This window comes from Vulpes vulpes, chromosome 7, assembly GCF_048418805.1.
Source record: "Vulpes vulpes isolate BD-2025 chromosome 7, VulVul3, whole genome shotgun sequence".
Lineage (NCBI taxonomy): Eukaryota > Metazoa > Chordata > Mammalia > Carnivora > Canidae > Vulpes > Vulpes vulpes.
Genome location: NC_132786.1, coordinates 50,152,146 through 50,165,546, shown reverse-complemented (window position 1 = coordinate 50,165,546; position 13,401 = coordinate 50,152,146). Strand labels below are relative to the sequence as shown.

The 13,401-nt window shown below is 38.9% G+C and overlaps 1 protein-coding gene across 14 annotated transcripts in view; it reads left to right on the top strand.

Moving 5' to 3' along the window:
- Positions 1-12,307, top strand: part of PRIMPOL (primase and DNA directed polymerase) — a 56,994-nt gene extending 44,687 nt beyond the window's left edge. For 9 of the 14 annotated variants that reach the window (XM_072763798.1, XM_072763806.1, XM_072763796.1 and 6 more), the window contains 6 exons: positions 1,291-1,379; positions 3,190-3,279; positions 3,555-3,663; positions 8,512-8,594; positions 8,674-8,720; positions 11,224-12,307. In XM_072763798.1, coding sequence (XP_072619899.1) covers positions 1,291-1,379; positions 3,190-3,279; positions 3,555-3,663; positions 8,512-8,594; positions 8,674-8,720; positions 11,224-11,466 — 661 coding nt within the window. In that variant the 3' untranslated portion in view covers positions 11,467-12,307. The remainder of the gene's footprint in view (positions 1-1,290; positions 1,380-3,189; positions 3,280-3,554; positions 3,664-8,511; positions 8,595-8,673; positions 8,721-11,223) is intronic. The other 5 variants (XM_072763808.1, XM_072763805.1, XM_072763804.1 and 2 more) reach the window with 1 other exon arrangement.
- The last annotated feature ends 1,094 nt before the right edge of the window (positions 12,308-13,401 follow it).

The window sequence follows — 13,401 nt, the reverse complement described above, 5'->3', positions numbered from 1 at the left end:
TGGGCAGCATTTTTTGTTGGTTCAAATAAGCCATGTGTTTATCCTTCAGACTAAATTGCCATGCTGAATTAACTTGCTCTACTTTGCCTTCCTTAGATATAGTTCTCGGGAGAAATCTCTTAGAAATCCTTTTTTTTAAGATTTTATTTATTTATTCATGAGAGGCAGAAACACAGGCAGAGGGATAAGCCGGCTCTCTGCGGGGAGCCCAATGCAGGACTTGATCCCAGGACCCCAGGATTACACTGAACCAAAGGCAGACGCTCAACCACTGAGCTACCCAGGAGTACCCCCATAGAAATACATTTTAACAAAACATTTAAAATACTTTGCTTGGAGGGGAATTTGTGTCCAGATGTCCACTTAACAGCAGTTCCCCAGGAGGGTGGGAAGATAAGTTGTTTCTCTTCATATATTTCTGGACTGAGTTCTTACATAACATTTTTCAGAAGTAACATCAGTCTTACTTTCCTTTCCTTTAAAATGGAAATGTATTAACTCCTATCTTAGGGAGTTGTGAGGATTAAGTGAGTTAAATCTGTACACATAAAATTACTCAACCATGCCTGGCACATAGTATCTGCTCATTAAATGTTAGTTGTTAGTGGTAGCAGTGTCTGCGATTCTGGAAGTGCTGTGGGAGTGGTGTGAAAATTGTATGACAGTTGCTGCTCACTGTTGTTGCCACAAGAATGGGATCTTACGTTGTCTTGTGTGGGAAAAGCACCATGGCCTGAAATCAACCTCCTATTACCAAATACCATTTCCTTTGTGGTTTCAGTATTAATTCCACAGAAATGGAGAATTCTAATGAATAGGGTTTCCTTAAGTTTCTTTTGTGTGTCCGAGTAAGTATCATGTGTAGTTCTTCCTGAAATGAAGGTTAAAGTTTTTATGGTTATGAATATGTCTTCAGCTAATTTTAACTCATTTTCCCCTTGCTCTCATCCCTCCTTCCTTCTTTTTACCCTCCTCTTATTCACATTTTTCAAATCATTGTAATAAAAATTTCAAAGGCTCTGTACGTTTGAAGCATAGAATTATATACTTCATTTTGTGGCTTCGGTGGTCCCAGAGTCCTCTGATTCACACTGTAGTTGAAGAAAGTATTTTAAATGATCACCAAACTATGATTAGGATTGGATTTTATAGGCAAATGTGACTTAATTATCCAGAACAATTAGCTGGATTTTAATGTGGGACTATTTGAAATTCAGTTTCCTTTCTGTAGCCATATATCTTTGATTCTTACATAATGTTACCTTGTTTTCTTTCACATATTTTCTTCAGATTCTCAGATACTTTACGAATTCTGACATGCGACACATTTCAGAGTAAACAAAAACGAGTTGAACATTTTAGCAGTACCAGCACTAAAGGTAATTTTAATTAAACAATTTCCTGTGAATATTTAAGGATATAAGTCTGTTTCGCCTTTAAAAATCTTAAATTTTCAGGATTCATATCTACTGATCCTTTAAAACAACTTAGTTTCTATCCAAAATGGAAACCGTGTAAATAAAAGATGCTTTTTAAAGCGTATTCACTAATTTTCATTATATGGTGATTTTGGGAGAAAAAGAACCCACAAGAAAATAGAGTAGATTGTTTGTAGAAAGAAACCCCCATTTTAAAAGAGAATACTAAAAGTTCTCTTCCCCTCGGTCCACAATCAAAGATGGGCAGCCACTGTTTGTTTCCACTGAACCCAGAGGAGCTTTCCATGTATTCCCTCATTTTTTTAATGGCTGCATAATTTTTTCATGAAACATGTATGTTCTTCAGTCTTATATTGAAAAGCTTATAGGCTTTTTCTAAGATCCCATACATTAACACTCCAGTAAATATTTTTATACACATTTTTTAGGTTATCATTATTTATAATAGCAAAACACTGGAAACAATCTAAATGTACAACAGTAGAGGATTGGTTACATATTATAACATATTCTGTAGACATTTAATTTAAATTTACAGAGCCACTATGAAGTTGAAAATGTCCGCTTATAATGTTAAGATAAAAAGTGGACTCTAAAATTATTTGGGAGGTGTGATCACAGGTCCATTAAAAATGTGGATAACATTTTCTTAGGCTTATTTTCTTCTAGTTGTTCAACAGTTATTTCTCGACATTGATTTGAGTTCATTTCTCTCCTCTCTACTTCAATATATTTTCCAAAGTTTCTTCAATTATGTGCATTACTCTTATAAGAGAAATATAAGCGTTATTTTAAGAAAAGTAGATAATTTTGTTTTAAAAAATTAAATATCTTAAGTAAATTATTGTAAATTAGTCTAGTAGAGTCTTAAATACAAAATATAACCGAATTGTCAGAGTCCTACAGCTAAAGATCATGGGAGAACACATGTGTTGTGAACTAGTGGAATTTGGTACTAACTACAGTGTGGAGGATTCCTACCTTGGGGAACTGGGGGGCATTTCAGTGAAAGGGTATTAGAAAAGCTTTACTATAGGATGCAGGCTTGAGTTAGGTGCTTTCAAGAAGTGTCCAGGTAGGCATGGATTTGTTTTGAACTGGGTCTGTCAGAAATAATTCTATGATTGAGCATCTTCATAAATTGTATCTAGAAGGAAGGTGGACTACAGTGAGTCTAAAGCTATAATTGATAAAGAAGCAGTAGTTACTCATATGAGATAAGATGGGAGGTATTGGTCATTTTTGCAATTTGGAAAATGTTTGTGTGTGTGTATATGTGTGTGTGTGTGTATGTTCAGACATTATTACAGAATGGTCTTGTTTTTGTCAGGAGCCATCCTGGCCAAGAGTGGTCTTATCTGATGTTGAAATTCTGTGAAATAATTTATGATTGGCAAAAAAGCACCAGGTGTGAGTGCCCAGCCTGCTCATGAGCACACCAATGCGTAGCTGATAGTAGGAGGCCAGCTCCTGGGTGTAAGGGGTTGCTTTTCTCTTCATCAATATGAAGAAAGCAGTTGAAATGATTATAGGTGCTTCTTATGAAAATTAGTTAACATTTGACTGAACTGAGAGGTTTGAATTTTCCGTGCTTATTTGTAGGGCCAGCAAGAACCCAAGGCTTCCTAAAAGCCATGGGAACCAAAGCGCTGCAGGAACTCCAAAACCCATAATAGTACTAAAGAACAGCTTAAATTTTACCTCTTCAACTTTTAGCCACTGTAATTATTAATTTTTCTCTCTGTTGCAGCAGAAAACATTGAAGGTTTCCATTGTTCACCCTACCCTGAGGTTGATCGATTTGTTCTTTCTTTGGTGAATAAAAATGGCATTCAAGGAGGTAAAGATAATCTATTCTTTATTCACTGTAATATGACAGTTTTTTTTAAGATTTTTTTTTATATATTCATGATAGACACAGAGAGCAGGGAGGGGAGAGGGTCAGAGACACAGGCAGAGGGAGAAGCAGGCTCCATGCCAGGAGCCCGACTCGGGACTCGATCCTGGGACTCCAGGACCACACGCTGGCCCAAAGGCAGGCACTAAACCACTGAGCCAACCAGGGATCCCCATGGCAGAGTTTTAATACCTTCAGAAACATTATTTGCATTTTAGGAATTCGGCGTTGGAGCTACTTTTTCCCAGAAGAATTACTGGTCTATGATATCTGTAAATACCGCTGGTGCGAAAACATTGGAAGAGCCCACAAGAGCAATAATATCATGTAAGTAGTATTTTTACTAACAAGCTCTATGTATTTAATCAATATTACCTTAAATGTTTATAGGTTTTATAGTTGAGAATATGAAGATGATTTTGTTTTTATAATAAATTCAGTTATATCAAATACCATATTTATGTTTTACAGTATTGAATTTGACTATCTTATTTTTTTTTATTTTTATTTTTTTTTAATTATTTTTTTTAATTAATTTTTATTGGTGTTCAATTTACCAACATACAGAAAAACACCCAGTGCTCATCCCGTCAAGTGTCCACCTCAGTGCCCGTCACCCATTCCCCTCCAACACCTGCCCTCCTCCCCCCTTCCACCACCCCTAGTTCGTTTCCCCGAGTTAGGAGTCTTTATGTTCTGTCTCCCTTCCTGATATTTCCCAACATTTCTTCTCCCTTCCTTTATATTCCCTTTCACTATTATTTATATTCCCCAAATGAATGAGAACATACACTGCTTGTCCTTCTCCAATTGACTTATTTCACTCAGCATAATACCCTCCAGTTCCATCCACGTTGAAGCAAATGGTGGGTATTTGTCGTTTCTAATCGCTGAGTAATATTCCATTGTATACATAAACCACATCTTCTTTATCCATTCATCTTTCGATGGACACCGAGGCTCCTTCCACAGTTTGGCTATTGTGGCCATTGCTGATAGAAACATCGGGGTGCAGGTGTCCCAACGTTTCGTTGCATCTGAATCTTTGGGGTAAATCCCCAACAATGCAATTGCTGGGTCGTAGGGCAGGTCTATTTTTAACTCTTTGAGGAACCTCCACACAGTTTTCCAGAGTGGCTGCACCAGTTCACATTCCCACCAACAGTGTAAGAGGGTTCCCTTTTCTCCGCATCCTCTCCAACATTTGTGGTTTCCTGCCTTGTTAATTTTCCCCATTCTCACTGGTGTGAGGTGGTATCTCATTGTGGTTTTGATTTGTATTTCCCTGATGGCAAGTGATGCAGAGCATTTTCTCATGTGCATGTTGGCCATGTCCATGTCTTCCTCTGTGAGATTTCTCTTCATGTCTTTTGCCCATTTCATGATTGGATTGTTTGTTTCTTTGGTGTTGAGTTTAATAAGTTCTTTATAGATTTTGGAAACTAGCCCTTTATCTGATATGTCGTTTGCAAATATCCTCTCCCATTCTGTAGGTTGTCTTTTAGTTTTTTTGACTGTATCCTTTGCTGTGCAAAAGCTTCTTATCTTGATGAAGTCCCAATAGTTCATTTTTGCTTTTGTTTCTTTTGCCTTTGTGGATGTATCTTGCAAGAAGTTACTGTGGCCGAGTTCAAAAAGGGTGTTGCCTGTGTTCTCCTCTAGGATTTTGATGGACTCTTGGAATTTGACTATCTTAATTATCACCTTTACTTGTACTTTATTCGGTAAAATAATCCCATAGTATAATCTCAAGAAGAGAAAGGTAGACATGAGCAGGCCTAGGAAGAGATTAGAGACAGGTGAGCGAAGAGACAAAGTGTCTCCCTCATCTGCTGCCATTGCTCCTCGACATGTAATGAGTATAAGTTGAAAATGAGCAAACGTGGGTGAAAAGGAAATTATTTAGTGCCAAGAGTTGGAGTGAAGGTTAACATGTTCAGGACAAAGAATGATATTGAATGTTTGCTGTATATGCCAGGTCCTGTTTTCAGAGTTTTCTTTAAAATCCCCCGGGAGGGATGCCTGGGTGGCTCAGCGATTTAGTGCCTGCCTTCCGCTCAGGTTGTGATCCTGGGGTCCTGGGATCAGGTCCCCCATCAGGCTTCCTGCAGGGAGCCTGCTTCTCCCTCTGCCCGTGTCTCTGCCTCACTCTGCATGTCTCTCATGAATAAATACATAAAATCTTTTTAAAAAAATAAAAAAATAAAATCCTCTGGGTGAAAGGAGAGGAAGTGAAGGAGGAAATAGAATTTTAGACAATACAAGGGTATGCTTAGAATAGGGAAAAGACAGAAACCCAGTAGTTATCAGTTTTGATATGGGTAATTTTGCCACATTTTATATTTAGTATCGAAGCTGAGACTTCTGTGTATCAGGTGTATACATGTGTGCCAGACATGAGAGAAGATCGGGAAGCTTTGTTACAAAGCTGGAAACATGTTGGGTAGCACCATTCAGTGCTGTCCTTCTTGTATGTAGGTTAGCGCAGTTTAAAAATAAGATATATGCTCAATACCTAAAAGCTGTCACATAGAAGGAAAAGATCACCCACAGGCCCAGAACCAGTGATAACTATGTTATGACCTTGGTATATCTTTCTAGTCTGTTACCCTATGCAAGTCATTATCATAAGATGATCCTCTGTTAACTTTTGAGATTCTCAGGTTGTGGCATAGCTTCTTTCTGAAGGACTACCAGCTTATATTTTGAATCCATAACGTCTTCTTTTTCTTAACTATGACATAACCATACAGGGACGCCTGGGTGGCTCAGTGGTTGAGCACCTGCCTTTGGCTCAGGGCGTGATCCCGGATTCCTGCATCAGGCTCCCTGCATGGAGCCTGCTTCTTGCTTCTCCTCTCTCTGCCTATGTCTCTGCCTCTCTTACTGTGTTTCTCGTGAATAAATAAACGAAATCTTTAAAAAATAAAAAAAATTTAAATGACATTTGTTTGGCCAATCTGCTGGTATAAAATGATATTGTGGTTTTCATCTGAATTTACCTGATTACTAGTGAACATGAGGACTGGATCGTCAAACCATACTCCCACAAGACAGAGATCTTACCCAGGGTCAGGGTTTACTAATACTTTTAAAGATTCAAGGAATCAAAAGGCACAGATGCTAAGGATCACTGTGTTTCCCGAGAAAGATGTGAATTCTCTTCCTGGCCTGGGGACAGTCCGGTGTACAGCTGGGGAACTGCAGTATTGGGGTGTTTATTAGGATTGCTCAGATTCTCTGTCACTTTTTAGATTTGCTTAGTTTGGTATCTTTTTACCTAGTACTTTGTCTGTTTTGCCAAAATTTTTAAAAAATTTTATTTATTCATGAGAGACACAGGCAGAGGGAGAAGCAGGCTCCATGCAGGGAGCCTGATGTGGGACTCAATCCCAGGATCACTCCCTGAGCTAAAGGCAGATAGATGCTCAACCACTGAGCCGCCCAGGTGTCCCTTTACCAAAATTTTTAATGTTACTGGCAGGAGTTATTCCTGATAGTCCTAAGTTTTTAGTATATTCTGTATTTGTAGTTACATCTGCACTTAATTTCTAATAACATTTGTGTCTTTACCTTATTTTTTGATCAATCTTGCCAGAATTGTGTTAGTTTTCACATTTGGGCCTTGTTGATTCTTTTGAATTTATGCTTTTTATTACTTCCTGCCTTTTATTTTATTAGGGCTTATTGTTCATTTCCCAAGTTAGTTACTTACTGGTCTTTAGCCTTTTTGTTTTGTTTTTTGTAAATAAGCCTTTAGGATTTTAAATTTCTCTACAAAGATTGTGTTAGTTCTATTTTACGTGTTAATATATATTTTCAATTCCATTCAGTTCCAAACATTTTCTGATTTCCATCATGATTTTTCTTTGAGTAATTGGTTATCTAGAAATGTTTTTCATTTCCAAGTTATGGGTTTCTATTAGCTAATTTTCTGTTGCTCTTTTTAAGATTTTACTTATTTGAGAGAGTGAGTACACAAGTAGAGGGAGGAGCAGAGAGAGAGGGACAAGCAGATTCCACACTGAGCGTGGAGCCTGACATGGGGCTCAATCCCACAACCCTGAGGTCATGACCCAATTCTATACCAAGAGTCAGACGCTTAACCAACTGAACCACCAGGTGCCCTTCTGTTACTTATTTCTAAATAATTTGCCTTTTGGTCAGAGATGTGTAAATATTTTTAAATTTAATAAGATTGACATGGTACCTAGCATAGTCAGTTTCTATAATTGTTTTGTATGTGATTGTAAAGAACTGCTTCTAATGAACTGAGGCAGTGTTCATATATGCCTATTATATCAAACTTGTAAATCGCTTTTACTTTTATTAAAAACTGCTTTTTTGTCATTCAGATTTTATGTACCCTTAACTGAATTTTTTGATTATTTTTGTCAATTACTAAAATAATGTTTTTTAAAATCTTGATTTATGGTAGATGAATGGTTTATCCTTGGGAGTCCTGTCAGTTTTGCTTAAACATTTTGAAGCTGTTTTATTTGGTGGGTACGGGTCAGGCAGTAGGTCTTCTTGCAAGGAACATTAGTCAGTGTGTATTTTATTGCCCAAAAGTCCATTTTGTGTGCTATTTTTTAACAACTACGGTTTTCTTTTCATTGGCGTATATATATATTTTTAAATGATTTTATTTTATTTTATTTTTTAATTTTATTTTTTTATTTATTTATTTATGATAGGCACACAGTGAGAGAGAGAGGCAGAGACACAGGCAGAGGGAGAAGCAGGCTCCATGCACCGGGAGCCCGACGTGGGATTCGATCCCGGGTCTCCAGGATCGCGCCCTGGGCCAAAGGCAGGCGCCAAACCGCTGCGCCACCCAGGGATCCCTAAAAGATTTTATTTATTTATTCATGAGAAACACGGAGAGGCAGAGACACAGACAGAGGGAGAAGCAGGCTCCATGCAGAGACCCTGATGCAGGACTCGATCCTGAGTCCCCAGGATCACACCCTGCGCCGAAGGCAGGCACTAAACCGCTGAGCCACCCAAGGATCCCCCATTGGTGTATATTTATTTCCATCCTTTTACTTTTTATCTTATCTCCATCTTGAAGTCTTAGGCACATCTCTGATAAGCAGCATGTAGAGAAATTTTGTTTTCCATCCAGTCTAGATACTAAGTAATAACTTTTTCCTTTTTTTTTTCAATGTAAAGGATTTTGGTTGATCTGAAAAACGAAGTTTGGTATCAAAAATGTCACGACCCCGTATGTAAAGCAGAAAACTTCAAATCGGACTGTGAGTTATTAATTTTTACATGTACACTAGTGAAAACTGGGTATCTACATAAAACAGTAAAACCGTTTCTCTTGTTTAGGTTTTCCTTTACCTGCCGAAGTCTGTCTCCTGTTCCTGTTCAAAGAGGTAAGCGTGGGTTTGAGTTTCTCAGTCTGACAGCATCAGTGAGCTCGAGTAGTGTCTGGATGTGTCCAGAGGGTCGGTTACAAATAGTAAATCTGAAAGCAGCTCAACTGCCTCAATATGTTAAGAAATGTAAACTAAAGCAGCTAAAAGACCACTTGGCCGAACAGGGTGGTAAAAACTGAAGGGTAAAGATAAACAACATTGACAAAAACATAAAGAGGTGCTCTCTTGAATTGTGAAGCCTAATTCCTGTCATTTTTATGGATACCAGTTGGTAATATGTACTGGTGAAAACATTTCTGATAGTCGAAGTAGGAAAAAAAGCCTATAAAGTAGGATATATGCTTTAAAAATACACACATGAGCACATGTAAACAGAAATCCTGGAAGATTCGTACCAAAACACTCACATCAGTTGTCCCTGACTGGTCAAATTCTAGGGGAAGACGAGTTTATCCCCTTTGGCTTTTCATGTATTTCCTAATTTTTTTCCTCAGCGAATGTGATTTGGGTAAATGAAAGTCTCTAAAAGGACAAGTGTTAAGGTGGCAATGTGGGACTATCTACCAAAAATTGGAACGCATACACCCGTTTTTTGTTTTTTTTTTTAAGATTTTATTTATTCATGAAGGGGGCGGGCAGAGACACAGGCAGAGGGAGAAGCAGGCTCCATGCACGGAGCCCAGTGTGGGACTCGATCCTGGGACTCCAGCATCACACCCTGGGCCAAAGGCAGGCGCTAAACTGCTAAGCCACCCAGGGATCCCCCATATACACCCTTTGACATAATTTACCTCTAGAAATTCTTCCTACGGATAGTTGTTGAAAGAACCACAAAGAAGAGTATTTTGGGACACTTTGTAAAGCAAAAATGAGTAACTGTTACCCGTCTGGGAGTGGTTACACGGGTGTTCATACAGTTTCTTGCACAGCAGTGGCGGCATTTGGGTGCACACTCCCCATGTGTGCTGACACGACACGGCCACCACCGCACACCCCTAAATGCGAGCGTGTCCCGAAGAGTGTTTCAGGGGGAGGTGTACTGATCCGTGTTTGTTGGTAGTATCATTGTGATGCATGTTTATAGTTTCAGTGGATTTTTAAGTTATTTTTTCTGCTTCTCCAGTAATACCTCAAAAATGCCAAGTTGAGAGTATTTTGTGGTCCATAGTATTACTACCGCTTGGATAGAACCTTTTTTAATTTTTTAAAACAGGAAATTAGTAAAAGATGGGACAGTATAATGAATACCCATGTACCCATAAGTTTGTTGTAACAGTTGATATTTTGTCATTTCTGCTTCCTCTGGCTTTTTCACTTTTAGTATTTTAAAATGAATTACTGATCAGTATTAGGTCCCTGTGTTTCTATACCATTAATCATCTGAGGTTTTTTTTTTTAAACATTTCTATTAATTTTCCTTTTCCATATGTTGCCCAAGGACAGTGAGCTCTCCTCTCCCCGAGATTTGCCATCATTACCACTTGGTACATTTGTTTCCTCCCGCAGCTGTGCGTGTGCATGCTATTACCGTTGATGATTTTTGGTCTCCATCCATTCAGGCTGCTCTAACAGAGTTCCCCAGACTGGATGGCTTAGAAACCACGGAAGTGTCTCTCTCATGGTTCTGGAGGCTGGAAGTCTGAGCTCAAGACCCTGGCAGATTCAGTGTCTGGTCGGCTCTGCGTCGTAGCCGTCTTCCCGCAGAGCTCTTTGGGGTCCAGTTTGTAAGGTTACTGATCCCAGTCAGAATGGCTGGACCCAGACCCTCAAGACCTAATCACCTCCCAAAGGCCTCCCTCCTAATACCATGACCTTGGGGGTTAGGATCTCAGCCTAGGAATTTGGGGTAACACATTCGGTCCCTAACGTATCTCTTGAGAGGGACCTACAGCCATCAGAACCCTGCACCTCTCCACAGTTAAGCATGTAGCTAGAGAATCAGGATATTCCTAAAAGAGTACGGTAACATTTTTAAATTAAGAAAATGTAATGTTGATGCAATACTGTTACCTGATAATACAGAGCCACACTCCTATCCTGACAGTTGTCTCAACCGTTTATAAGTTTTTAAAATTCATGTCAATTCTTAAAATACTTCATAAATAGGAAAATCAGTCTTTTTAAGGTAGCAGATATATTTTCCAGCTTGCCTGCAGCTGGACTATCTATTTTTTTTAAAAATTCAGTCTGCCATTTCTCTAGCCTCATCTGTGTATATTGAAAGGGACGAGCCACCGGCAAGGGGGGCATTTGCAGATTTAGTTTCGAGTGTCTGAGCTACGGTGGCAACCACATTTGAGTTAAGGAACTCCTTCCCGTGGCGGCTGTAGTGGAGACAGTATCATCCAGCACATTGATTTTGGTGTCTGTTCAGGAACCAGTCTTCTACTTACTACCCTCATTTAACATAGACTATGGAGTGAAAGCATCACATCTTCTCCTTACTAACCTGTGTTTTCTCCCCATCCCCCTCTCCCCTCCTTTCCCCTTCCAACTAAAGGAAGAAGAGTCCACAGCAGCTGGAACGATGAACAGTGAAACCCAGAATCCTAAGCCACTGTCGGGTGTGTCGTCAGGAGCCGCTTCCGACGCTGCCTGGGACGACAGCATTGATGAGACTGATTTTGTGGAAGCTACTGAAGATGCTGAACTAGCCGAAGCTGCCGAGAATGTTCTTCTCAGCTACTCTGGGGGAGTGGATGAAATTCCTGATGAACTGATCATGCAGGTATTACAAGAGTAGCTCGTTAACTGTGGACTCTCACATAACCGGCTGTGATCTGGCCTGAAAACGGTTTAACAACCTAAATGTATTAAGTTATAGCACTTTGCTTCTCAATCCTTTTTACTGAACTAAGCCCGTTTTATTGAAGGTTAGCTTAGAAATCTTACTGATTGACCAGAGTTGGTCTATGTTCATATCAGCTTAATTTTGTAATGTCTATTTATAGGTTAAAACTCTTACCTTACTAAACATTTTTTAATTGAAGTATAACTGACATACTGTATCCTATTCAGGTGTATATCCTGGTGAGTTGAAATCTTTATACTTTACAAAGTGACCCCCATGGTAAGTCTGGTTACCATCTGTCACTGTACCACGTTAGTACAGTATTACTATTTCCTGTGCTGTATATTACATCCTTATGACTTATTTTATAACCGGAAGTTCGTATGTCTTAATCATTTTCACCTATTTCACCGCCCCCCCACCAGCCCCTCCTCCCTCTGTAACCAACAATTTCTTGTATCTAGGAGTCTATTTCTGTTGGGTTATTTTATTTTTTCATTTTTTAAAAATATCAATTCGTAGCCAACATATAGTACATCATCAGTTTCAGATGTTGTGTTTGGTTTTTGAGATTCCACATGCAAGTGAAGTCATGGACTTTTTTGACTTATTTCTCTCAGCACAATATCCTCTGGGTCCATCCGTGTTGTTACAAATATCAAGTTGTTATTCTTTTGTACAGCTGAGTAATATTCCTGGGTGTGTCTGTGTACACATTTTCTTTATTCATCTGTCACTGGACACTTGGGTTGCTTCCATATCTGGGCTGCTTCAATAAACAACAATGCTTACATTCCTTTGAATTAGCGTTTTCATTTTCTTCAGGTACATACCCAGAAGTGGAATTCCTGGATCATATAGTAGTTCTATTTTTTCTTTTTTTTCCCCTTTAAAATATTATTTTTGTTTTTATTTTTTGTATATTTTTTATTGGAGTTCGATTTGCCAACATATAGTATAACACCCAGTGCTCATCCCGTCCAGTGCCCCCCTCAGTGCCCATCACCCAGTCACCCCACCCACCTACCCTATTTTAAGTTTCTGAGGCACCTCCATTCTGTTTTTTCCACAGTGGCTGCAGCAACTTCCATTCCCAACAGTGCACAAGGGTTCCCTTTTTCCTGCATCCTCACCAACACTTGTTACTGCTTATCTTTTGGATACTAGCAATCTGATGCATGTGAGGTGACACTCATTGTGGTTTTGACTTGCATTTCCCTGGTGACTAATGGTATTGATCCATCTTTTCACAGGTCTATCGTCTATATGTTTATCTTCTTTGGAAAAATGTCCATTCAAGTTCTCTGCTTATTGAAAAAAATTCTATTATATTGTGTAGTTCTTTATATATTTTGGATATTAGCTCCCCCTTGAATGTATGAATGATTTACGGATATTTTCTCCCTTTCAGTAGGTTGCCTTTTCATTTTGTTTCCTTTGCTGTGCAGAAGCTTTTGAGTTTGGTATGATTCCATTTATTTCAGCTTTTATTGCTCTTGCCTAAAGAGACTAGTCCTCTAAAAATACATTTTCTTGGGGGTGGGGTGGTGTAAGGGCAGAGGGGGAGAGAATCTTAAGCAGGCTGCACACCCAACACGGAGCCAGACTCCAGGCTCACTTGCTCTTAACGAGCCTGTAATTTTTCTGTAATGTCTTTATCTGGTTTTGGTTATCAGTTATGCTGGCCTTTGTAAAATGAATTTGGAAGCATTTCTTCTTCAATTTTTTGTAATAACTTGAGAATAGGTACTACCTCTTCTTTAAATGTTTGGTAGAATTTACCTGTGCAACCACCTGGTCTTGGGCTTTCTTTTTTGGGAGTTGTTAAATTACTGATTCTGTTTTATTACTTGTAATTGGTTTATTCAGATTTTCTATTTCTCAGTG